The sequence below is a fragment of the Peromyscus maniculatus genome, chromosome X (genome assembly GCF_049852395.1).
Source record: "Peromyscus maniculatus bairdii isolate BWxNUB_F1_BW_parent chromosome X, HU_Pman_BW_mat_3.1, whole genome shotgun sequence".
NCBI classification, from domain to species: Eukaryota; Metazoa; Chordata; class Mammalia; order Rodentia; family Cricetidae; genus Peromyscus; species Peromyscus maniculatus.
The window spans coordinates 58,000,488-58,026,434 of NC_134875.1; the positions used below are offsets into that span (position 1 = coordinate 58,000,488).

General features: G+C 43.4%; 1 protein-coding gene across 17 annotated transcripts in view; it reads left to right on the forward strand.

Moving 5' to 3' along the window:
- Window positions 1–25,947, forward strand: part of Trmt2b (tRNA methyltransferase 2B) — a 93,459-nt gene that overhangs the window by 12,028 nt on the left and 55,484 nt on the right. For 13 of the 17 annotated variants that reach the window (XM_076562200.1, XM_042268851.2, XM_042268855.2 and 10 more), the window contains 8 exons: window positions 522–621; window positions 1,605–1,675; window positions 16,780–16,926; window positions 19,118–19,212; window positions 19,620–19,834; window positions 20,002–20,103; window positions 21,201–21,320; window positions 21,520–21,619. In XM_076562200.1, the coding sequence (XP_076418315.1) occupies window positions 522–621; window positions 1,605–1,675; window positions 16,780–16,926; window positions 19,118–19,212; window positions 19,620–19,834; window positions 20,002–20,103; window positions 21,201–21,320; window positions 21,520–21,619 (950 nt within the window). Of the gene's footprint in view, window positions 1–521; window positions 622–1,604; window positions 1,676–16,768; window positions 16,927–19,117; window positions 19,213–19,619; window positions 19,835–20,001; window positions 20,104–21,200; window positions 21,321–21,519; window positions 21,620–25,947 lie in introns of those variants that run through there. The other 4 variants (XM_076562207.1, XR_013048112.1, XR_006067999.2 and 1 more) reach the window with 4 other exon arrangements.

Here is a 25,947-nt window from a genome sequence, read left to right on the forward strand (position 1 = left end):
GCCTCCTTAGGCAGACTCCAGGCTTTAAAAACCTGCCTAACAGTGCTTCCAAAAGAGCAGAATTTCATCTGTGGCAGAAGTTGGCATACCATGTCCCTTAGACCAAATCTGTGTTTTTGTGTTATAGCCCAACCCTCCTGTTTGTGTCTGCGGCTGCTTTCAGGGCTCCCGTGTCACCATCGAGTAGTTATGACAGGTGCTATATGTCCTGCAAAGCTTAAACTATTCCAGCTCTTGACAGGTCAGCTTTGCTAGCTCCTGCTTTATGGCAGGATTGGAATTTCTTTTTCTTTTTCAGAGTAGCAAGGAAACTTTATTCAAAAGCAGATCGCCAGCACAGATCAGAAATATGCTGTCAAGAGTGTTTGGATCATTTCAGCCACAGACTTTGGCATGTACCATGCCTTCCACGTCAGCATCATTGGTCCCCATTCAGAGAACATGGCTGCATTCTCTTTCTTGTTATCTCTTTGCTTTTGTGTGATCTCGTGCTCTCCTTTCTTTGCTTCTGTCCTCTCCAGCCCATCATCAATGGCTACCGAAATAAGTCCACCTTCTCTGTGAACCGGAGCCCAGACGGCAACCCAAAGACTGTGGGGTACTACCTAGGAACGTGGAAAGGTCAGTTGAAAGCAAAACAAAACAGACAAACACACAAAACAGTGATGGCGAAGGGTGAGGAGGACACAGATAACAGTGTCAACAGGAGTGGAACACACAAAGACTTTAAAGAAAGCTGACTTTGATACAGCTCCTGGTGGCAAGGTTGATCTGGGTTAATTTCTGATGGTTACAACAGTGAGAGAGATCACTGCCCTTGCCTATTCTTCCTCTAAATGCAATTTGCCAGATAACCCAGTGAGGGCTTAGAGTGAATGTTTCCGTTATCACTGCTGCCACCTCATCATTGACATTGGAATCCTTGTTTCTGCTCCTGTCCATATTGGGAGCAGTGCCCTCCTTGGTTGGGAGTCACTATCAATCCCCATCCTCATAGACCTAAAGACTAGAGCTTTCTGTGCTCAATCCATCTTAAAAGAATTGGAAGGGAAAGTGGGGTACACGTGACAGAAATCACAATGGCATTTTCTGAAACTCAGTTCCTGCATCCATTCCCAGATTCCATTCCTGAGCTTTTTATTTGCTGATTTTCAATAACTTGACTCGAAACACCATCGTTTGATATTAGTCACACTCTTTAATATCCATATGCCTTGAACTACAGTTCATTAGGGCAAGCAATGCATTTGGCTTTTCCCTTCATGTGCTGAATTAAATGACTTCATGACGTCAGTGTTCGATTATTCACTGTAGAAAAACAAAACCCATTACATTTTATTTCCTCTTTAAATCTGAACAGAAAGCAGATATCGTCACATAGCACACTCATGGTATGAGAGGAAGTGTTTAGGACCAGCTCAATTCAGAACTAGCTGATGAATGGCTAAACCAGGGAACAATTAGGTTTTCTCTGTTAAAAAAATAGCTAAGTACTTGAATTAGGCCTTTTGCTTCTTTGTATTAATGTATGCCTCCAAAGGAGGAACTTGCAGCTGCTGGGTTCGGATGAAAACTGTGTAAACAAATCATTTTTCTTCACGTAGATGGGAATATTGTCTGTGTACCGTGTAGCCATCTGAAAAACATCCCGGAAAAACACAGTCAAGTTGCTCAGGTAAAAATGAACAAGGGTGAGTGGAAGATAACCCAGGGCACTGTAGTCTCTGGCTGCACTGTCCCTGACATTTGAATATTGGTGCCTGCTGTGATTATTGCTGGAGGGAACGAGGGGCTGTGTGCTGAAAGCCTACCTTTTCATGTGGGCAGAAGATTGTCCGGGTTTTGTTCCGGGGAAGGTAGAGAGTGGGAGGCAGAACTGCTGTTGTTATTGGAAATGTCAAGGGGTACAAGGACGTTAGTAGCAGGGAATTAGCAGGAAAGAGGTACTGCTGAGACCACTGTGTTGAGTCAGGTGTTCGAAATATTTGAAAGGTTAATGCTTTCAGCAGAACAAAGAAATACCATGAGAGTTGTAGGCATGGCAATAAGGCAGCTACCGTGGGACTGAGCTGTGACTCAGTGGTAGACTGCTTGATGAAGACCTGCATGGATGAAGACCTGGCTTTGAATCCCGGCACCATAAAAACAAAACAAAACAAACCAAAAACCAAAAACCAAAAACCAAAACAAATTTCTCATGTGATTGACCCCTGAGACATTTTTGAGTCCATCTGTTTTATGAGTCCACTACTGGGTGCCTACTGTGTTTCAGGTAGTGTACCTGGAACATGGCTGCAGTGGTGACTCATTTAAATGATGCCTGTGCTCATGGATAGGAACAACCAAAGCCTTTCTGAGGCTTGAACTAGACTCCCTAATGACTCGCTTCCTCCTCTGCATTCTTACCAGTACCCACCGTTTTCATGATTCGTGCTTCTGACATTGGGGTGCTGCTTTTTCATGGGGCACATGATAACGCCCTATCTAGGACACAGCTGTTTTGGTAGACTCATTTTCCAGAATCCCCATACCCGTCTGAATCACCCTCTTGTCCTATTTTTGTGGGGGATTTTTCTATTTTATTACATTTATTTATGTGCATGGTGTGTGTGTGTGTGTGTGTGTGTGTGTGTGTGTGTGTGTGTGTGTGTGTGTGTGTACATGTATACTGCGGTATACTTGGGGAGGTCAGAGGACAAGAGTCTCAGGCATCAAACTCAGGTGGTCAATGTTGGTGGCAAGCACTCTTTCAGTGAGCCATGTCACTGGCCTCTTATTAGTGACTATTTGAAACTTTTACCTTTCTTTGTTGTTTTTTTTTTTTAACTGATTCACCTTTCCCTTTGGTTTTGGAAGATTAACGTAAAAAGCTCTCAGAAGCAAATTCCGTTGGCTGTTTGTCCATCTGCAAATGTCACTGAAGTCTGACCATTCTTCTGTCTAAGTGGAAGAAGTCGTTGTTTCCCTTTGCCCCATCAAAGCTTAGGCTCCTCTTTGTTTGGACTCGATCCCTGCTTCTTAGATCCCCTGTCCTTCCTTACACACCCCTTCTCCTGTTTCTTTGCCCACCCCCACCTCACAGCTCTTTTTTCTTCATAGTTTGATTAGTATTTCCCACCTTTAAGAAATCCTAATAGGCTGGGCGGTGGTGGCGCACGCTTTTAATCCCAGCACTCGGGAGGCAGAGGCAGGCAGATCTCTGTGAGTTCGAGGCCAGCCTGGTCTACAGAGTGAGTTCCAGGATAGGCTCCAAGCTACACAAAGAAACCCTGTCTCAAACCCCCCCCCCACAAAAAAAAGAAACCCTAATAGTTCTTACTTTTGTGTCAGACACTCGACTGAAGTTAATCTTGTCCAAGCCACCAGTGACCTTGGTTTTGTCAAAGCCCATAGAAGCTTTCTGCCCCTAGCTTACTTATTTTCTCTTCCTTTAGCACTGTATCTGTCTTATTCCTGTTTCCCCCATGAAACACTACCTTCTTCAGTTGGTTTGTGATACCATTCTCTGATGGCTTTCCTCCTGTCTCTTTTCTAAATATTTTGTGTGTGTGTGTGTGTGTGTGTGTGTGCCATCTGTGTGCGGGTGCTTGCAAAGGTTCCCCTGGAGCTAGAGTCGTAGGCAGCTGTGAGCTACCTGATGTGGGGACTAGGAACCGAACTTGGGTCCTCTGGAAGAACAACAAGCTCTCTCAATCCTTGAGCCATCTCTCCAGCCCCAACATTCCTCCTTACCTTGTTCACAACTTCTCCTTTCCTCCTATGGTTGTTGGTGTCTCCGAGGAGTCTATCGTAGGCCTTCTGCTTTCTGAATACATTCTTGGGAGATAGCACCCAACCTTAACTGGTGCCTTGAATAGCTACTTAATAAAAGGATAGCTGTTACCTTGTATTTACATTCTGTTGCCCTCTTAAGCTTGAGGAAGTTCCCAGAGACTGCTGAGCATCCTTAGAAAGCAATCAGCTGGAGATCTTCAAATCAGTGTTGTCCTAATCTGGTCTTCTGAACTTCTGTGCTGTGGCTGTGTTGGGTTATATTAGTCTCTGTTGTGAGGGGCTATTCGGTCCATTGCATCACGGTTAGCAGTGGCTGTAGTGTCTCGTCTATTAGGTACCATTAGTTGGCAATAACTAAAATTGCTCCTACGTGGCCCCTGGTGAACACAGTTTCCTCCTGCTGCTAACCGCGGCCCTAAACTAAGCTTACCCTCTTATTTTCCCGAATGTTCCCACCACAGTTTACTTACGGGCATTCCAGTGGACTAGAAACTTGTGTCATCTTAGCTCATGTCTCAGTCCCCCCTTCCTCCTCGACATCTAAGCCATCTCCAAGTCCTTGCTGGTTTTGCTAGTCTCGAAATACCTCGGCTCCACCCAGTTCTGCACCGCCAGCACTTGAGTTCAGATGACATTCTCTGTCATCTGGACTACTGCATTAATGTCTGCACTTGTCTCCCTGGCTCCAGCCTTTCTCTCGGTGCCTTCTCCACTCAGAGTCCCAGCAGTCTGTAAAGTGAAAGTAACACAGTGCCAGTCTCCTGCTGAAAGCTCTACAGTGGTTGCCCAGGCATTTTTAACTCATTTCCCCCCCCCCCCAAATTATGCTGTGTTTGTGTCCGTTGTGTGTATGTATGTGTTTGTTTGTGTATGCATGCCCACGCAGGCCATGGCACACACGTGGAGATCACAGGATGGCTTACTAGAGCTCATTCTCTCCTTCCACCATGCGGGTCCCAGGGATCAAGCTCAGGCGGCCAGGCTTGGCAGCAGGCGCCTCTATCCCCCGAGCCCTCCTGCCAGCCCTGCCCAGTGTCTTTGGAATGAAAGTTTCAATTCTTGACCCTTTCCCTTTAGGATCTCCATGACAAGGATCCCAGCCGTATCTTCTGCCCTCTGCCTCCCTGCTTTCTTCTCCCCATTTGTCCTGAACCTGGGTGACACTGCCACGCTATCTCATTCCTGCCTGCCTGCCCTCTCTTTCTAGAATGTTTTCAGTTTGCAGCCCATCCCCGCCACCGCCGCTGCTGTTTATTTGCCAAGATTCACTTCAAGCATCAGTTCGATAGAAAACCATATCCGGCTCCTCACTCTGATTAAGGGCCCCTGTCCTCTGTATGTGGGTATCTCTACTGTGCATCTCTTGTACAGCACCTGGTACACCGTATTTCACTGTCTGTGGGTGCTTCCCACACTAGCCTGTGGAGGTATCGGCTATGCTTTATCGAACTTCGTATAGCACCCAGTGTTGATTCATGTGCAGTGTTTGTGAGTTTGGCATATGTTTGGTGAACTAATACTTACTGTTTTAATCTGTAGTCTCATCTACTTTCCATCTATCTTCTTTAGATTATTTTGAAGCACATTGTAGACATATCACATAAAATGTAAACATTTCGATGTGAGTTCTAGGAGAAGATAATTACTTTTAAAAATTTAATTTTATACCACCACCCCACCTAAATATAGATATTTACCCATAATATAAAATACCTGGTATTTAGGTTTGATATTAATTTATCTAGTGTTTTGATTTTGTTTTGAGACAAAATCTTCTCTGTGTGAAGCCTTGGCTGTCCTAGAACTCACTCTGTAGACCAGGCTGGTCTCGAACTCACAGAGATCCATCTGCCTCTGCCTTTCAAGTGCTGAGATAAAAGATGTGTGCCACCACCCCTGGCTTGTGTTTTGATTTTTCTTATAGTTTTTTTTCTCAAGTCAGGATTTTAACAAGATTTATTCTTGGTGTCCTTGGGGTCTCGGTACAGGCTCCCCATAGATACCAACATCTGTGGAAGCTCCAGTCCCTTATATGGGAAGTGGTGTCTTCCCATATATTTAGATGATCTCTGGATTACTTGTAATTCTTAATACAGTGTAAATAGTAACCAGCAGCTATGTAAACAGTTGTTATACTCTATTGTTTGGGGCCAAAAAAGAGAATGGTTTAGACGTTGAGTCCAGACACTTAGTTCTGAAATGTTTATTACTTTTGTGTATGGGGGTGCATGGGTGTGCCCCATAGCAGGAGTGGGGAGAGAGGATGGCTTGGAGGATTGGCTCTTCTCCGTTCACCCTGTGGGTTCTGGGGATTAAACTCAAGTCATCAGGCTGGTGTGGCAAGCAACTTCACCCTCTGAGACATTTGCCAGCCCATGGCTCCACATTTTTATTTTCACTTTTGATATTTTTGCCTTTTTGTGTCAGGGTCTTACTCTGAAGGCCAGGCTGTCCTGGATCTCCCATGTAGCTCATGCTGCCCTCAGACCTGCACTTAATTTCCTGCCTCCGCTTCTGAGAGCTGGGGTTATAGGTGGGAGCCAATAAGCTTGATTTTTTCAGATTAAAAAAAAACCCTTTTTATTTTAATTTTGTGTGTATATAGTGTATGGACCCATGGGTGTGAGGTGTGTGCACTTATGTCCATGCTTGTAGAGGCCACAGGAGGACATTGCGTGTTCTCCCCATCAGTATGTACCCTATTCTCTTGAGACAGGGTTCTTACTGAAGCTGGACCTTCTGCGTTTTTGGAAAGCCTGGATGCAGGCAAGCACTGAGACCTCCTGGTTTTCCCTGCCATCCCCCATTGCTGGGATTACAGGTATATGCCAGTATGCCCAGCTTTTTCTGTTTGTTTAATATGGGTGCTGGGACCCAAATTCAGGTCTTTATGCTTGTACAAATGCCCCTACCAGACCAAGATTTCGATTTAAAACAAAGTTATTTATTTATATCACAGGCGCGCTCAGTCTCTGTCTCTCTCTGTCTCTCTGTCTCTGTCTCTCTCTGTCTCTCTCTCTGTCTCTGTGTGTGTGTGTGTGTGTCCGTGTCCTTGTCTGTGTCCCACATTGGTCTTGAGCTTACTATGTATGACCTTGAACTTTGTTTCTGAGACAGTATTTCACCATGTAGCCCTGTTGGCTGGCCTGGAACTCACAGGGATCTTCATGCCTCTGTCTCCAGAGTGCTGAGGTTAAAGGTGTGTGCCTCCGTGCCGGGGTGACCTTGAACTGCTTATCGTATTGTTTCTACTGGAAAATTCCTACTGTGGCTACAGGCATGTGCCACCACACTTGGTTTATATGGTACAGGGGATTGAACCCAGAGTCTTGCACATGCTAGGCAAGCATAGTCCCAACTGAGGTGTATCTTTATCTTAGTAGATTTGTTTTTATTGCTTCTTTGATTTAATTTCATTTTATAATTTTTTAAAATAGCTACATGGTTCTAGAGACAAATCTAGAAAATAAAGTTGCATTCAGACAGGTCAAATTTTGCTGGATGTGGCACACACCTTTAATCCCAGCACTTGGGAGACAGAGGCAGGGCCATCTCTGTGAGTTTGAGGCCAGCCTGATCTTATTAGCAGCTTCCAGGACAGCCAGGACTACATTAGAGAGACCTTGTCTCAAGCAAATACAGAGAGAGGTCAATTACTGATCTCTGACCCTTCTTCCAGACTTTTCCCTCCTTTTATGGCAACTATTTTTTTCTTTTTTTTGTGTTGAAAAATGTTAGATATTTTAATTTCTCCCTTTGTAGTTAAAAAACGGCTAACTCTATACAGTGTTTTACACTTGAGTTTTAAAATATTTTATATATATATATCCCCAGCCTTGAACTTACTATGTAACTGAGGATGATCTTGAACTCTTCTGAACTTCCTGTTTCTATGTCTCTTGAACTCTTCCGAACTTCCTGTTTCTATGTCCTAAGTACTGAGATTACAGGCCTATGGCACAGCTGGCTTGTACTTCCATTGAGAATATTATTTATATATTTGAGAATTTCATACACACACACACACACACACACACACACACACACATTTATTTTGGTTTTTTGAGACAGGGTTTCTCTGTGTAGTTTTTGGAGCCTGTCCTGGAACTCGCTTTGGAGACCAGACTGGCCTTGAACTCACAGAGATCCACCTGCCTCTGCCTCCTGAGTGCTGGGATTGAAGGCGTGCGCCACCACCGCCTGGTGAGAATTTCATGTATTTATACCATGTATTTTGATGATATTTTCCCCTTTATTCTCCTTAATTCCTCCTGGACCCCGTCTTCACATCTCTTTTCAAACTCCATGTCCTCTCTTTTATAGTTCCTTCTTCTAGCTGCATAGCACTATGTAGTGTAGATACATTTTAAGTTTTTGTTTTTATTGGCATGGTCAATTGCCTCCTTTCCATACTTGCTTAGTTTTCTATGAACCTTTTGCTAATTTTCCCCAGATGCTTTAAAAGCTCTGTCAAGCATCCATTAGTGTTTTCCATCTGCTCAATAGCTTCTGTTTGTTCTTCCCCAAAGACCTTTTCTCTGGAATCTGTCTTCCTGGCCCCATTAGGCCTTTCTTCATAGCTATCATCCTGGGACTTCTTTCTCTTAACGTGTGTGTGTGTGTGTGTGTGTGTGTGTGTGTGTGTGTGTGTGTGTGTGTGTTGGGGGGATATGTACACATTTTGTGTGACACTCTTCCCTGGGGAGATGTAGTCAAATGTCTACTAACTCTAGGTAGGGAGCCAATGATAGACCCAAGTGAGGATATCACCACAGTTGAGCTTGCCAAACCAGTGAGTTTTATTGGGGTTACTTACAGGAGTATGGGGGAGGATCTACTTACAGGAACCGACTCAAAGACAGCTGCATCCTGAAAAGCCCACCCCATCAAAGCTGGAAACCTAGAGTGCACTGTACAATCTGCAGGCAGTTCGACAAGTTGGAGAGTGTCTCTTCCAGGCAGCTTGGCTGATCTGTCTCTTATTGGTAGCCCAGCTGGTCTGAGAGTCTTCTAGGTATCCCTGCTCGTCTGAGAGTGTCTCTCAGCAGTTCTTACTTACACATGCTTTGGGAAGAACTGTCTAGTGAATCTGATCAGTTTTGGGGACTTCCTGAAGCTGGTGAGTTGTTTATTTTCTGAGCTTAGGATCTTCTCTAAAGGACGACGTGTTTTACCTCCTCTTACAATATCCTGCTGTTTCATCTCCCCTTTAACACCCCGTGTTTTAATGAGCTTCTCTCCAAGATGGAGAGTTTTATCTCAGGAAATTGCTGCACAGAAGCACATGTGCCCATGAGTGCATACATGTCACTGTGCATGCTGAGGCTGGAGGTATATGTTGGGTGTCTTCCTTAATCACACCCTACTTTACTTTTTGAGACAGATTCTTTCACAGAACCTGGAGCTCATTTACTTGGCTGTGGTGACTGGCCAGTCACCTCAGAAATCCTATCTGTGCCCTCTCATTACCTAAGCCAGGGCTGGGATTACAGGTGTCTGCTGCCGCACCCTGCTTTCTGTGGGTGCTAGGGCCCCAAACTCTGGTCCTCATGATTGTATGGCAAGCGCTTTACTGATTGAGTCATCTCCCCTGTCCCCTCATCCTGGGGATTTTTACTGCTGTCTAGTCTTGTCCTCTGCTGCTGTCATGTTTTAAGACATGGAAACCAGGCTGGCTTTGAATTTGGTGCCGCCCTGCCTTGGCCTCTCGAGTGCTGCGATTACATTTATGTGGCACTGCCCAGCAGTCTTGTCTTTCCTCTTTCTTACATCCTCTCTTGCTTTCTTGGTTTGCACCTTCATTTGTCTAGAGTACAATCTCCAGTAGCTTCTTGCGGAAAGATATCTAGGATATAATTGTTAGATTTTTTACAGGTCTATGTGGAACACTTGTTTTCTACCCTGAAAAGACCGAAAATGTCTGTAGATTGAAAATCCCGGGTTTGAAATCATTTGACCTTGTAAAGTTTGCAGACTGTGTTTTGCAGTCATCCTGTCAGCAGTGTTATGTGAGTCTAACGGATCCTGATCCTTTGTAGGTAATGCCTCCTTCCTTACCTGATTTCTTGGGCACTTTTAGGGAACCTATCTTTTCTTGTCTCCTTTCTTTAAGGGTTGGGGTGGGGAGGGACAAAGTCTCGCTCAGTAACCTTGGCCATCCTGCTGCTTTTACCTATCAAGTGCTGGGATTACAGGCATAAGCTACCATGCCTAGTGTAGGGAAATCTGTCTTTATCGTCAGATTTAATGACCATGTGGCCCTTTCTTTACTTCATTGTACTGAACACTTCTTAGGCCTTGTCCATCTGGGAACCAATACCTCAATGTAGGGCATTTTCTTTTTCCTTGAGCACCTTCTCAATCTGCTCTGTTTTCTGTGTTCTCTTCTTCTTTTTGTTGGTTTTGGAGACAGGGTTTCTCTGTGTAGCCCTGGCTGTCCTGGAACTCACTTTATAGATCAGGCTGGCCTTGAACTCAGAGCTCCTCCTGCCTCTGCTTTTTGAGGGCTGGGATCAAAGGTGTGCACCACCATGCCTGGCTTGTTCTCTTTTTCTGCCTCCTGTTCTTTGAATCTTAGAGTTCATTGGCTGCTTTTATAACCTCTAACACTCTCTTACCTCATGTTCTCCAACTTTTTTGCCTTTTTGTCATTGTGAAAAATTCTTGACTTAAATGCCAAAACGTTTGCTGATTTTCTTCTATTATTATTATTATTTTGTTCCTTTAACACCCTATTGTTTTTAGTAATGTAGCATCTATCCATCCATCTGTCCATCTATCCATTTGTCTATCATTTGCCCCCTTGGGAATTTCTTCTTCTTTAATTTTGTATTTTATCATGGAGGCTTTACTCAGCTTGCCTGGTTGTTTATATTTAAAAAACCAATTGGGAGTTGGGCTTGAGTAGGTATACTGTTTCTTGGGTTCACTTCTGGTGACTGTAGGGCTATCTCTCATGTTTCTGTCAGTCAAGATCAATAATGTGGGGCTGTTACTTTCTCCAAAGAATCATCTTCAAATCTCCCACCTAGTTGCTTGTGTGAAAAGAAAGGGTCCTATTATTAGTAATACAGGTTTACATAGACTCTTGCTGGATCTTATATCTTCATTTTGTGCTTGGTATAAAAGGGTCAGTGCTTTTGTGGCTCAGATTTTTCCTGAGAAAAGAGCCTCCAGTCACCTGATAAATAAGGGTCACCAGATAGAGCAATTTCTTGGTGGGATGAAGGGGTGAATTTGTTTCCTTTTTTAAAAATAATTCTTTTATGTGTATGGGTGTTTGCCTGCAATTATAGCTGTACACCGCATGGGCTTAGTGCCTGTGGAGGCCGGAAGAGGGCCTTGGATCCCCTGGGACTGGAGTTCTAATTGTGAGACACCATGTGGATGCTGGGAATTGGACATGGGTCCTCTCCAAGAGCAGCTGGTGTTCTTAACTGTGAAGCTATCTCTTTGCTTCCCAGCTTTGATGCAGTCTTGCCATGAAGCTCAGGCTGGCCTGTATCCCAAACTGGCATCAAACTTATACTTCTGCCTCAGTCTCGCAAGTGATGGGATTAGAGGTATGTTTCCCTTTCCCACTTATTTCCCAGTTTTGTGTTCCGATTTTTAGTCAAACACTGATTTGAGCCGTGTGCTTTATCATGTTGCTGTCTTCTCAGGTTCTTGATCTTTAGGAAGGATAGTTCAGTGAGCACACTGTAAGAGAGCAGTGGGCCGGACAGAAATTACAGTACTGCCTGCATCCCTTTTGTGGTACTTTGTACCTTCAAGCACGAGCTTCTCCTGGACTGTGTGGAGGGATAAACCTTGTATCTCTTCAGGTTCCCCTTTTTTGAGTTTTGAGACTAGATCTTGTATGTAGCCTAGGCTAGTCTGGAGCTTTCTATCTCCCCATTTCTGCCCTTTACGTGCCAAGACTACAGGCATGTGTCCCCACCTCCAGCTCAGCTTTTTGTCTGCTTTGTTTTTTTAATATTTATTTTTCCTTTTTTTGTGTATGAGTGCTTTGCCTACGTGTGTGTGTGTGTGTGTGTGTGTGTGTGTGTGTGTATTCCTGGTACCCACAAAGAGCAATTGTGTGTGTGTGTGTGTGTGTGTGTGTGTGTGATTATATGTCTGGTACTCACAAAGGTCAGCTAAGAGCAATTGTGTGTGTGTGTGTGTGTGTGTGTGTGTGTGTGTGTGTGTGTGTGAGTGATTATATGTCTGGTACTCACAAAGGTCAGCTAAGAGCAATTGTGTGTGTGTGTGTGTGTGTGTGTGTGTGTGTGTGTGTGTGTGTGTTTGTATGCCTGGTAACAACAAAAATCAGCTAAGAGCAATTTTGTGTGTGTTTGTGTGTGTGTGTGTTTGTATGCCTGATACCCACAAAGGCCAGCTAAGAGCAATTGTGTGTGTGTGTGTGTGTGTGTGTGTGTGTGTGTGTGTGTGTGTGTATTCCTGGTACCCACAAAGGCCAGCTAAGAGCATTTGGGATATGGCTGGCTTTCTGCAGAAAATAACGTACAGACTCAGGGGAGTGTTTACTAGGTAGTAAGGTGAAAGTTAGTAATAGGAGGCAATGAGGTGAAAGTTAACAGGCCATATCATGTAGTGAGAGATCATTGTAGTTCTTTACCATTATTGTGAGTGAAATGAGAAGCTGTTGAGAGTTGTCATGGGCAGGGGGTGTCATCATCAAATTAGTTTTAATAGGATAGCTTGGATTAGGTGTATCTTTCTCCCGCAGGTTCCCCTATCCCTTGAAATAGTGTCCCTTCTGCTTTCATTCATTTAAAAAAAATCTACATTTTATAGATGAAAGAAAACATTTTATTTGCCTATCTGGCTTCTTTGGCTTAATATAATAATCTCCCATTCCATCCATTTTCTTGCAAATGACATTATTTCATTCTTCTCTACAGCTTAATAAAACTCCCTTGTGTATTATATACCACCTTCTCTTTGCCTGTCCCTCTGCTGATGGACATCTAGGCTGGCTCCATATTTTGGCTAGTTCAAATAGCACAACACCTAACACAGACGGGCAGACACATCTCTGTGTTATGCTGATTTGGGTTTCTTTGGGCATGTACCTTGTGCTGTGGTCTAGCTGGATCCAAACGGTAGTTTTGTTTTTAGGTTTTTGAGGAACCATACTGAAATCCGTTTGGCAGCACTAATTTGCACTCTCACCAACATGTTTGAAGTCCTCCCATCCCTGACAGCATTTGCTCTTGGTCCTCTTGCTGATAACCACCTGATGGGGGTGAGGTGGAGTCTCTGTGTATTTTTAATCTGTATCTCTGTGGTGGTAAGGATATTGGACATTGTAAATATGGAGGGTTTTTTGCCAGTAAATTTGACTATTTTTGACTTTTTAATATTTGAGTTTGTTATATAGTCTGGATATTAATCTCCTGCCAGGTGCACAGACAGCAAAGATTCCTCATGTTCTCTTGTTTTCTCTCTACTCAGTAACTGTTCCATTTGTTGTTCAGAAGCTTTTTTTCTTGTTTTTTTGAGACAGGGTTTCTCAATGTAGCCCTGACTGTCCTAGAACTCTTTGTAGCCCAGGCTGGCCTTGAACTCAGAGATCCACCTGCTTCTGCCTTCCACGTGCTGGGATTAAAGGCGTCTACCATTGCCACCCGGCTGTTCAGAGACTTCAATCTGACTCAGTCAATGAAGTTACTCTGTGAGACATACAGCCTTAGCCAATTTCATTGTTATGTGAACGCCATAGAGTGTACTTCTACAAACTTGTGTGGTATATAGCCTACTAAACACTTAGGCTCTATGGCATGAGTTCAGCCTGTTGTTCATAGAGGCAGAGTAGACAAAAGAACTCAAGAATAATCAAGACAAGAGAAAGTGGTATGTATAATCATGAGATACTGTAAACACTGCATGTATGAGGCGGCGGCTGCCAGTGTAATTCAGTGTTTATGCTTTACAGTGAATGTTATTTGTATGAGTAATATACTATGAAATAATAGAAAGTATAATATAAGAACTACATAAGGCAGTTAGCAGTCATATATTATAGTCATCAAGTAGTATGCACTATGCATCATTGTATGTGGTGTTCTTTTATATGACTGCCAATAGAGTAGGGGTTGGTTGTGCCATTAGTCTGGGAAGAGGAGGAGCTGAAATTGAGTAGTTTAGTGAGGTCGAAGGAAGCAAGACAGTGGTGTTCTGGGAGCCAAAACATGAGAAGACACATTCACCAGCTGTGTCCAGTGTTGCTGAGGATGGACCGTTGGACTTCAGGACCAGGTAGTTGGTAACCTTAATGCAAACAGTTTAGGTGGAGTGGTGGCAACCTTATTCAAGTGGTTGAATAGAAGAATACGAGATGGGGATATATACAGTTCTTGTGAGTTTGGCTACAAAGTGGGAAAAAAAAGTAGAGTATTAGCTAATAGGGACTGTGAACTCAAGAAAGTCTTTCTTTTGAGACGGGGTCTCATGTAGCCCAGGCTGGCGTCCAACTTACTACACAGCTGAGGATAACCTTGACTTCTTGGTTCTTCTGCTTGCATCTCACAAGTTCTGGGAGGATTGCAGGTGTGGTGCCTGGCTCCTTGATTTTTCTTTCTTTTAAACATGAAAAAAAAAAGATTCGTTTATTTTGTGTGTGTGAGAGTGGTTTTGTCTGTATGCATGTATGTATACCATGTGCATGCCTCATGCCTACAGAGGCCAGGAAACGGGATCGGCTCATCTGCAGCTGGGGTTACAGACGACTGTCAGTCACCCGGTCAGTGCTGGGAACCAAGGTCCTGTAGGCCAGCAGCCAGTGCTCTTCACCACCGAGCCGTTTCTCCAGCCCTCCATGCTTTTTCTGAAAGTGGGAAAGTAAAACAATGCTTGTCTGTTAATAGGAGTGATCTAGCACTGAGGCAGAAAACGATATTTCAGGGGAGAAAAAAGATCCTTGTTTGAACAATGGGCATAAATAACAGTACATTTTCTAATTCCTTTGTTTCATGTGAGTAGGATTTTTAGGTGGAATACTCTGCTATTTTAATTAGGAGATCTTTTGTCTTAATCCTTAAGGGTTCTCCTGTAAAAACAGGAGTCATTCTTCATTTTACAATGGTCATATAGTGATGGAGTTGTAGTTCTTATTTCCTTAAACATTATTTCCAGATGAGGCTTTGTTTTTCCAACCATCATCTTTCCAAGACCTCTGACATTTGAGTCTTGCTTCCAGAAAGCATGCCTTTTTAACCAAAAAGTAAATAACAATGGAACTGGAGGACTGGGCTGAGCTGTAACATAGTTGGCATCTAATTGTATGTTATAGAAATGATAGGTTTACCAGGAAGTTATAAGTAAGAATAAATCACAGCAGTTTAGTAAGGCATTCGGAAGTGGTGCCAGGAATAATTCACAGAAATGGCACTTTCTTGGGTTTAGTATCACATATAGAATAAACTGAAGTCTTGTATCTGAATATGTTTTCTATTTATTCATTCATACCTCCTTTCAAAAATATTATTGAGCATGTATTTTATGCCAGATTGAGGATATAATACTAAACCTTCATGGAACTTAGAGTTTAAAATATAAAAAATGATGATGTCCTCCATAAGGTCATGGGGCAGGGTTGGCTGCATAGCCCCGGCAAGCCTAGACCTTAGGATCCTCCTGCTTCAGCCTCCTGAGTGCTAGAATTACAGATGTGTGTTACCATAGCTGGCCAAGGGGCATGCTTTTGTGTCACTTTTCTTCTTAGGGCTACTTAAGTAAATTACTGCAGGCCTGAGGTCTAAACAACAGAAGTTTAGTTCCTTTCTGTCTGGAGTTTCAAGTCTAAGATCAGGGTCTGGCAGGTTTGTTTTTAACTCAAGCCTGTGGCCAGCTTTAAACCCGGGCTCCACATGGTCTTTTCTGTGCACATTTAGCCCTCATGTTTTTCAATGTGCTCACATTTCTCCTCCTCTTTCTCTCTCCTTCCTTCCTTCCTTCCTTCCTTCCTTCCTTCCTTCCTTCCTTCCTTCCTTCCTTTTTTCTTCCTTCTTCCCTCTTCTTCTTTTCCTCCTCCTGCTCCTCCTCTTTCTGCTTCTTCTCCCAAGAGGGTCTCATGTATCGCAGGCTAGGTTCAAACTTGTTATGTAGACAAGGATGACCTTGAACTTCTGATCCTCCTGCTTCTGTCTCCCAAAGGCTGGTATCACAGGTATGTGCCACCATGCCCAGTTTTTATACAGTGCTGGGACTGGGAAACGCAGTACTTCCTGCATACCAAGCAAGCACTCTACCATCTGAGCTGTATTTCTACCTCTGCCTTTCTTCTTCTTATAAAGATGGTGGTCAGATTGGATTAAGTGTGCTTAGTGTCTGTCATAGTTAGGGTTTCTGTTGCTGTGAAGAGACACCATGACCACAGCAATTCTTATAAAGGAAAACATTTAATTGGGGCTGACTTACAGTTTCAGAGGTTTAGTCCATTTTCATCATAGTGGGACATGGCGATGTGGAGGATAGACATGGTGCTGGAGAAGGAGCTGAGAGTCCTACATCCTGATCCACAAGCAGTAGGAGAGACTGTCTAGTGGGCATAGCTTGAGCATAGGAGACCTCAAAGCCAGCTTCTGCTACTCCAACAAGGCCACACCACCTAAGAGTGCCACTCCTTATGGGCTAAGCATTCAAACATGAATCTGTGGGGCCATACCAGTTCAAATCACCACAGTAGCCTCTTTTTCATTTAATCACCTCTTAATTTTGTGTACTTTTGAGAGTCAAACTAGGTAGCCTAGAATGATGTTGAACTTGAGATTGTCTGACCTCAGCTTCTTGAATTCTTGAAGTATGTTGACTACCGTGGCTGGCTTCCTTACTTCATTAAAGGTCTGTTTCCAAAGGCAGTCATGCTCTGAGGATATGGGGGTAAAGCTTCAACATATATATTTTGGGGAGCATAGTACAGCCTCAAACAGTGACCCAGAATGCATAATGAGCTCTTGAACTTGTTCCTTCTGCCTATGTATAATACCAGTTTCTTCTTAGTACTATGAAGTATTCCTTCGACAGTCTTCAGTGGAACCCTGTCTTCTGTTTCATGAAGGTGGACACTGGCGTGAGCTCACAGTTCGAACCAATAGCCAAGGACACACAATGGCTATCATCACTTTTCATCCCCAGGGATTAAGTCAGGTAAATCTGCCAGGATAAGAAACCACTTCTGTGGTAACTCTGTACTATGCTCCTGGGCATTTTTGGAAGTTTTAGAGCAGTTTTATAGCATAAACTACACACATACAGAATATTTGTGTAGAGAGCAGGTTTGAGGATGAAGAGGAGTTTGTAAGAATATAACTTAACCATACTGTTGGCATAATCAAATCATGAAGACTGTGGCTAGGTTACCCAAGACAGTTATTGTACACAGACTCCCAAGTATTTTCCCAAGAACTTTGCTCAAGGTAGTAGACTCTACTGAACCCAAAAGCTCTTTCCATAGAGATGTGCACGTCCAACTTTTATAATCGAAATACTTCACACACTCTGCTAGCATAGTGGCAAGCATAGCAGCTTTCCAAATTATGCTTTACATTTGTAATGCACTTAGCACTTTCAGACAGTGTTCTAGTTTGCTGTCTGTTGCTGTGATAAAAACCATGACTAAGAGCGACTCGAGGAAGAAGGGATTTATTTCACCTTACATCTCTTAGTCAATCTTGAAGGGGAGTCAGAGAAATAATTCAAGGCAGGAACCTAGAGGCAGGAACTGAAGCAGAGGTCATGGAGGAATGCTGCTTACTGGCTTGCTCCCTATGGATTGCTCAGTTTGCTTTTATTTTTAGATTTAAAAATTATTTTAGGTGTATGAGTGTATGCATGTATGTATATGCACCAGTGTGTACCTGGTGCCCAAGAAGGTCAGAAGAGCGCTTTGGATCCTCTGAGACCAGAGTTACAGATGGTTGTGAGCCACCGTGTCAGTACTGGAAATCAAGCCCAGGTCCTCTGCAATGGCAACAAGTGCTCTTTTCTTTCTTTCTCTCTTTTTTTTTTGTTTTGTTTTTCCAGACAGGGTTTCTCTGTGTAGCTTTGGAGCCTTTCCTGGAACTCACTTGGTAGCCCAGGCTGGCCTCGAACTCACAGAGATCCGCCTGGCTCTGCCTCCTGAGTGCTGGGATCAAAGGCGTGTGCCACCACCGCCCAGCTGCAACAAGTGCTCTTAACCACAAAACCAACTCTTCAGCTTTCAGTTTGCTTTCTTATATACCTAAGTACCACTTTCCCAGGGATGACACCGCCCGTAGTAGTCTGGGCTTTCCCACAACAGCCATCAATTGAGAAAAAGTCCACTCGACTGGCATATGGAGGCAATTCCTCAGCTGAGGCTCCTCATTCCTAGATCACTTCATCTTGCCTCCTGTTGACAAAACAACAAAGAACCCCAACCAGTGCAGATAATCTCATTTGGAAATGTCCCTATACTTAGTAGATTATCTCAGCCAGTTTATGAAGTCGGTAGGTGTAAGAAGAACGTTACCACCTTTGTTGTATAGATTATCAAATGGAGGTACAATCACGTGGAAGGTTAAAGAGCCAGGTAACTACAAAGCTAGGATTTGACTCGGAGTCCTTTGATTCCTGGCCTGGTCTTTTAAATTCTGTAGCTCTGACCTTGTTTTATAACCCTGTGTCTGTATGCCAAGTTAGTCTGTAGTTATTAGCAATATTAGAATTCTAATATATTCTGTAGTCAGAAAAAAGGAGTTCATTATTTACTATGTTCATTATTTATCTTTTACATTTAGTTGGATGTTAGAGAACAACTTGACATGAGTCATTTCTCTCCTTCCATGTTATGGGTCCCAGGGATTGAACTCGGGTCATTGGGCTTGATGGCAAGCACCTTTACCCACTCAGCCATCTTGGCGACCCACCACATTCTTTCTTTTCTGTTTTCTGGTTCATTTCTTCTAGGACTCACGTCTTCTGAGGTGATATTTGAGTGGGTGGTTGGGATAGCAAAAGCGGAGAAGTATGAAGGGATTTGAAAGGTTATTTTCTGTGCATGCTGGGACAGAAGCTTAGTTTAGCTCCTTGTTTATAGGAGTAACTCCCACTTTCTTTGGAGAACTATTAGGTTCTATTGTATGGGATTTGTCAGAAGCTGAGAAGCCAAGCAGTGCTTTGACTGAGATGTGAAAATAGCCTGTTATTGTTGATTTTGCCCTGCAGAACATTGCTTTATGCTAAGTGTTATTTATAATAGAACTTGAGAAATGTGTCTTCTTGTCTGACTGCTTCAGGGCTGATTACCGGAGCTATTGGCAAGAGAATTTGTCAGGGATGAGTCTTTGCTTGACTCATGATTTCATGTTCTGGGCAGGAGGAGCTCTGTGTTCAGAAGGTGACCTTGAGGGACTTTTTCACTAAAGGCCCTGGAGCAGTCTGTGAATTGACCTCACTCTATTTCCAGGAAAGGTAAGCCTGGGGCAGCCAGACAGGAATAGAGGCTGCAGGCTTGCCCTAGCCTGGGTTTGTGCTTTGCTGATGGTGGGCTACTGAGAGTGGAGGCCCGCAGGCTAGTTAGACCTGGCTTTCATACACCAGCCACATCTGGGAACCCAGGCTGGAATAGGAAAGTGAAGTGGGGGGGGGTATGGTAGCCTTAAACTTCTCAAAATCTAAACAAAAAGAATATAAAATGAGAGTGTGCACATGTACCTTCCTCCATCCCTCAAGAATGGAACTCATTACAGAAGTCCCAGAACTGTGGCTAGAAAGCTGTGTCTTCCAGCTGAGAGGCTTGGGATGCCCCTTCCAACCAAGCAGTAAGAGGTAGAAAGTTCTGTCATTCTACAATGCTGTCTTCCTTTATTCTTTCCTAGCACCATGACCCGTTGCAGTCATGAGCAGTCCCCCTACCAGCTCCTGTTTGGGGAACCCCACATCTTTGAAGATCTTCTGGGTTTGAAGATCCGCATCTCTCCAGATGCCTTCTTCCAGATTAATACTGCTGGTGCAGAATTGCTGTATCAGACCATTGGGGAACTGAGTGGAGTGGACTCCAGTACCATCCTCCTTGACATTTGCTGTGGAACAGGCAAGCAGCAGCCCTAGGAAGTCTATGTGTTGTCTAGCTCTCAGAAGCCATCGACCCAGAACTTAGGGCCGTTTCAAGGATGTCAGGGGGAGAGTGTTGATGGTCTAAATATAACCATGTTGGTTTAAAACACAAAAATAACTTCTTCTTATTTCTTACTCCTCTAGGTGTAATTGGCCTTTCTCTGGCTCAGCGTGCATCCCAGGTCCTTGGCATTGAGCTGGTGGAGCAGGCAGTAGAAGATGCCAGGTGGACTGCAGCCTTCAATGGTACCTGGATCAGATTCTGGGGAGAAATGGAAGAAATGTAGTTGAGGGGCTGCAGATGTAGCTCAGTGGCAGACTGCTTGCTTAGCATGTGTGAGGCCCAGGGGTCCATTACCAGCCTGCAGAATCAAACAAATAGAAATGCGTTCTTTCTCTGCAGAGGGAGGCAGACTGTATCCCCAGTTACAGGGAGGCAGACTGTATCCCCTGTTACAGGGAGGCAGAGTTCTAGAGCAGCCACAGTTGGATCTTGATGTTTTCTAGAAGAGGTCTTCATAACTTTTTCTTTTTCATTCTATAAAGAGCCCCAGGGAAGTGTAAGCCTGTTGGTAGGAAGGGAAATGACAAAATGTTGGACATAATAGAAGAACATGCTTTACGTAAACTCTGATCATCACAGCCTAATACAATAGGTTTCAAACTTAGAATATTGGCCTGGCATTGGGGTGAACACTTTTAATTCCAGCACTTGGGAGGCAGAGGCAGGTGGATTTCTGTGTGTTTGAGGCCAACCTGGTCTATATAGGGAGTTCAAAGCCAGCTGGGGCTAATGATGAGCCCCAAACAAAACAAATTACAATTTTTAAATAGAACCTTTTGTTTAAATTAAATGACAGTTTGCAATATGGAAAATAGTTTTTCTTTCCTTTATTCTACTTCCAGATAATTCTTTTATCTATTAATTTATTTTTCCGTGCAGCCTAGGCTGGCCTTGAATGCCTTATGTCTTGCTTTGCTTCCCAAGTGCTAGGATTACAGATGGGTGCCAACATGCCCAACTTCCAGACAGTTGTCGAGGCACCAAGTGGAAACTAGTGATGGATCAGGAAGAGCGCTCGAGTGAAAGTCAAGGTTTTGTTGTGGTGTAGGTACTTACCTGCGGTGTGTCTAGTCACTGCAGATGGAAGGCTCATTCAGACTTTCCAAGGGAGAGTACGTGCAGCAGTACTTTCTTTCTACCAAGAGCGTTTCTTTCTTTGCTATTCAGAGGTACACTGGGGCCACAGGGAATGGCAGGACCCTGGCTGCTATATGGTTTTCAAAAACTGAAGCTTCCCGCTTGTTGGGCTCAAGTTATGTCCCATGATCCTCTTCCACAGGTGTCACCAACTGTGAGTTTCATGCTGGAAGAGCAGAGAAGATTTTGCCACAGTTGTTGAAGTCGCAGGAAGATGAGAAGTTAACTGTTGCTGTGGTGAACCCTGCCCGTGCTGGACTGCGTAAGGAGGGAGGGCAACTTGGGTGTTCCCATGATGTCCACCATCTTTATTCCCATACCAGGCTAAGGGGCTCCCTATGAGGTAGCCCTGAAGTGGCTTCTCCTCCATTCCTTAGCAGTCCTGAGTACTGCTCAGCGTGAACTTTGGAGTAACAGACTATGATGGGTTAAGTGTATTAACAAGGTGTTTACTCCTTCAGATTACCAAGTGGTGCAAGCCATTCGGAACTGCAGGGCCATCCAGAGGCTAGTTTTTGTTTCCTGCAAGCCGCATGGTGAAAGCACAAGGAACTTCATTGAGTGAGTCGCAGATTGTTTTTCAATGTTATTTTTCCATGAGCAGAGGATATGGCTCAGTTGGGGGACTAACTGCCTATCATTCATGACACACTGGGTTTGATCTTCAGCACCACATACAACTGAGCAGGGTAGTAGAGGCAGGAGGGTTAGAAGTTCAAGATCACCCTTGGCTATGTAGTGAGTTGAGATTGAAGCCAGTGTGGGATAAGCAAGACCCAGTCTCATTAAAAAAAAAAAAAAGCAAAAAAACAAAATTATTTTTCCTAAAAATCAGAGCAGTCTATGCTTTCTGTGTACAGTTTGGAAAAACTATAGAAACATAAAGAAAAAAATTATACCACTTTTTTTTTTTTGAGACGGGTCTCACCTTGTAGCTCTAGTATAGTTCTACAATTCACTGTGTAGACTGGGCTGGCCTCGAACTCACAGAAATCCACCTGCCTCTGCCTCCCACGTGCTGGGATTACAGGCATGCAGCACTACACTCAGCTCAATATACCACTTTAAAAATAAGTTTTCTTTTTTTCATAATAAATTATATATATGAACCTGGCATAAGTTATGTGCACCTCATATTCACACGAACTCATGCAGGCCAGAAGAGGGTGTCTGATCCCCTGGAACTGGAGTTTCAGGCACTTGTGAGATCCCATGTGGATGTTTTGAACCAAACTTGGGTCCTTTGTAAGAACAGTTGGTACTCTTTCCTGAGCCATTTCTCCAGTCCCTGATTATAGGGACTTGTCTGGGGTGAGACAAATCAGATATTCACTTGGAGTACAAATTTTAAAGAGGGTACCAAGGATAGGCTGATTTAATTCCCTTTGGGCTATCCCAAGAAATGGTACAGATGGCTCAAATGGTAGGCTTATTTTTAGTGTTTTGAGGAATCTCGATACTGTATTCCATTAATTTTCACCCCCACCAGCAGTGTTGAAAAGTTCCCCTTTCCCCTTTCTCCATGTCCTTGTCAGCATGTTATTTTGTGTTTTTATTTTTGGTAGTGTTTTGGTCTTCGGTTAAATTTAATCAAGTTATCGGTGTATGTGAGGAGACAGAGTTATGTCTGCCTAAGCTTCTGTGTGGAGGTCAGAAGACAGCTGTTGGGACCGGCTTTGTCCTTCTTTCCACCTTGGGTGCTAGGGAGCAAACTTAAGTCCCGAGACTTGTGCTTTACCTGCTGAGCCACCTTGCCGGCCTGTGTATATTTGTTTTGAGACGAGGATTCATATAGCTAAGGCTGGCCCTGAACTCGCAATTCTCCGGTCTCTACCCCCCAAGTCCTAGGGTTTTAGGTGTGTGCCACTAAGCCCACCTCTTTCTCCTTTAAAAATATCTTTATAGTTATTTATTTATTTGGGGGTGGTGTGTTTGTGTGTGTATGTGTTCCTCAGTATACAGATGGAGGTCAGAGGACTTAGGTTGTCAGGGTTGGTGGCAAGTGTGTTACCCATGGAGCCATCTTGCTAGCCCCTAACTCCTTTTCCTTTTTAACCTTAACCATTCTAACAGGGAAGAAACGATACTTTGTTGTGTTTTTTTAAAGTTTTAAATTGTTTTCTCATTACTGGTCAAAGTGTGGGGAACAAGTGTTTAGAATGCTTTGCTTAGCCACAGATAGGACATCTACATCACCCCACCAAGGCTTAGGGACCATTGCAAAAGAGAGGCTGGAAAGATGATAAGAGCCAGAGTTCAGGGAGGACCTGGGAGAAACAGGCTATTCTGGACGCGCCAGGACCACTGCCCTCAGGAACTCACAGCGGCTGTGGCTGCCTGCACACGACCTGCACAGGATCAAAGCAGCCAGCATTCTAGCATGGAACGGGGGGGGGGGGGGTCCTGAACCCTTACCCCTATATGAGAAGCTGTTGACAGTTGACGGCTGTTAGGGGAAGGAGAGCCTATTCTCCGTGGGGGTATGGCCCCTGGTGGGTTGACCATGTTCTAGTCGATGGTCCCATGTGTATATGGGCAGCACAAATTGGACTTGATGGGTAATTACAAAAATGATGTGAAGTTGGGAGGGGGTCGGGGGTAAGGGGTGGATATGAGAAGAGTTATGGGGAGGAGTAGGGAGGCTGAATATGAGAAGAATATATTTTATGTGTACATGAAATTGTCACAGGATTAATATAAATATTTTATTTTAAAAAGAATTTAAAAAGCCAGATGTTGTGGTACCTTTTTATAATGCCAGCTCTTAGGAGGAGACAGGAAGATTATGGGTTTGTTATCAGCCACATAATGAGATCCTGTCTCAAAAATTAATATGAAAAAACAACCCAGTGGGCGGGAGAGATGGCTCAGAGGTTAAGAGCACTGCCTGCTTTTCCAAAGGACCTGGGTTCAATTCCCAGCACCCACATGGCAGCTCCCAGATTTCTATAACTCCAGTTCCAAGGGATCTGGCACCCTCACACAGACATACATGTAGGCAAAACACCAATGCACATAAAATAAAAATAAATAAATAATTTAAAAAAAACTTGTAAAAGGAACAACAACAACCCAGCCAGGTGTTGTGGTGCAGGCGTTTAATCTGAGCGCTCGGGAGGGCAGAGGCAGGCAAATCTCTCTTGAGTTTTTGGCCACTCTGCTCTACATAGTGAGTTCCAGGCCAGGCAGGCAGGAATACATAGTGAGACCTTGTCTCAGAAAACATCATATATTAGTGAACTATAAAACAAAATGAAAGATACGGCAAATAAATGTTATTGTGAAAAAAATAGGTAAATAAACCTAGTCAAGAACATAAAAGGGTAAAAACACAAACATATAGCCATAAATAATAAAGCAGAATAACTACAGATTTGAAGAATTTGTTTCACTTTTTTTTAAAGACAAGGTCTCACAATGTAGGTCTGCCTAGCTAGGAACTCACTACATAGACCAGGCTGGCCTTGATCTTATGGCAGTCCTCCTATTTCTTCCTCCCAAGTGCTGGGGTAACAGGTGTATATCAGCACACTCAGATTGTTTTCCCAATTGTAAGAGGTACTCTTAGAGCTTGCTTTAAAAATATCTGAACATCTACATGAAGTCTGATTTTTCTGGGAAAATACAAATGGCCAAGCTTAATTCTAGAAAACAAGATAAGTGCTGGATAGATTAGTGAGCAGAGAAAAAAAATGAAAAAAATGAAAAAAAAAATCTCCCACTCAAGATAGGTGCAGTGATGTGTGTATCTCTAATCCCAGTACTCAGGGAACTAAGCCAGGAGGGAAGCCATGAATTTAAGAGAAAGCTGGGTTACATAGTGACTTAGAGGTCAGCCTGGGCTACATAGTGAGACTACCGTCTCATCCAGTCGGGGGGTGGGGGGTGGGGGGGGTGGCGGAGCTTCTAACTCAAAGAAAATTAGGCTCAGTCTCTCCATCGTATTTGCTTGTCTGTTTCTGCACAATTACTCTTCCATTTTTTATTTTGAATATGACATGAAGATGGTATCTCTTATCAGTGGGTAAAAATGGACTAGTTAGTAAATTGTGATTGACAGCTGTATAGACACTGAAAAAGTTGGATTTATATCTAGACTAAATTAGAATAAATTATAAGTGGGTTAAAGACTTAAATGTAAGAAATGGGAACCTATAAATGTTCTCTACAAAACCATAGGATTTCTTTATAATTATCCTGTGCTTTTTAACTGAATATTCAGAAGATATAGAATAAAAGGCAATCATTTATTAATTTTTTTGTTTAGTAGGCAAAGAAATTAGTTTCATTGTCACTTTAAAGAATTTTTTTTAACATTTATTAATGAGGGGGAGGGGCACTTGTGGGAATTCGTTTTCTCCTTCCACCCTGTGCATCCCAAGACTCAAACTCAGGCCATCAGACTTTGCAGCCAGCACCTTCACCAGCTGAGCTATTTCAGCAGCCCTGATTTATTGTTTTTTTGTTTATTTCGTTGTGACACCTTCATCCATGTCTCATATGCTTTGTTCTTATGCACTCCTTCGCTCTCTTTTTTTTATTTCATTAGGACCCTTTCCTTCCCCAACATTGTCCCCATTCTGTCTACCCCCACCACACACGTACACAGACATACACATAGACACATACACAGACACACAGACACAAAATCATGTGATATGTGTCTTTCTGACTCTGGTTTATTTCACTTAACAGTGATCTCAGTTCCATCCATTTCCTTGTGAATGTCATAATTTTATTTGTCTTTAGAGATGAATAAAATTCCATTTGTGTAAGTACCACACTTACATGTGCATACGTGAAAGCCAGAGGTCAACACTGAGTCTGTTCCTCTTTTACTTTTCACCTTATTTTGCCTTTTTTCTGTGCAAATGTGTGGAGGCCAGAGG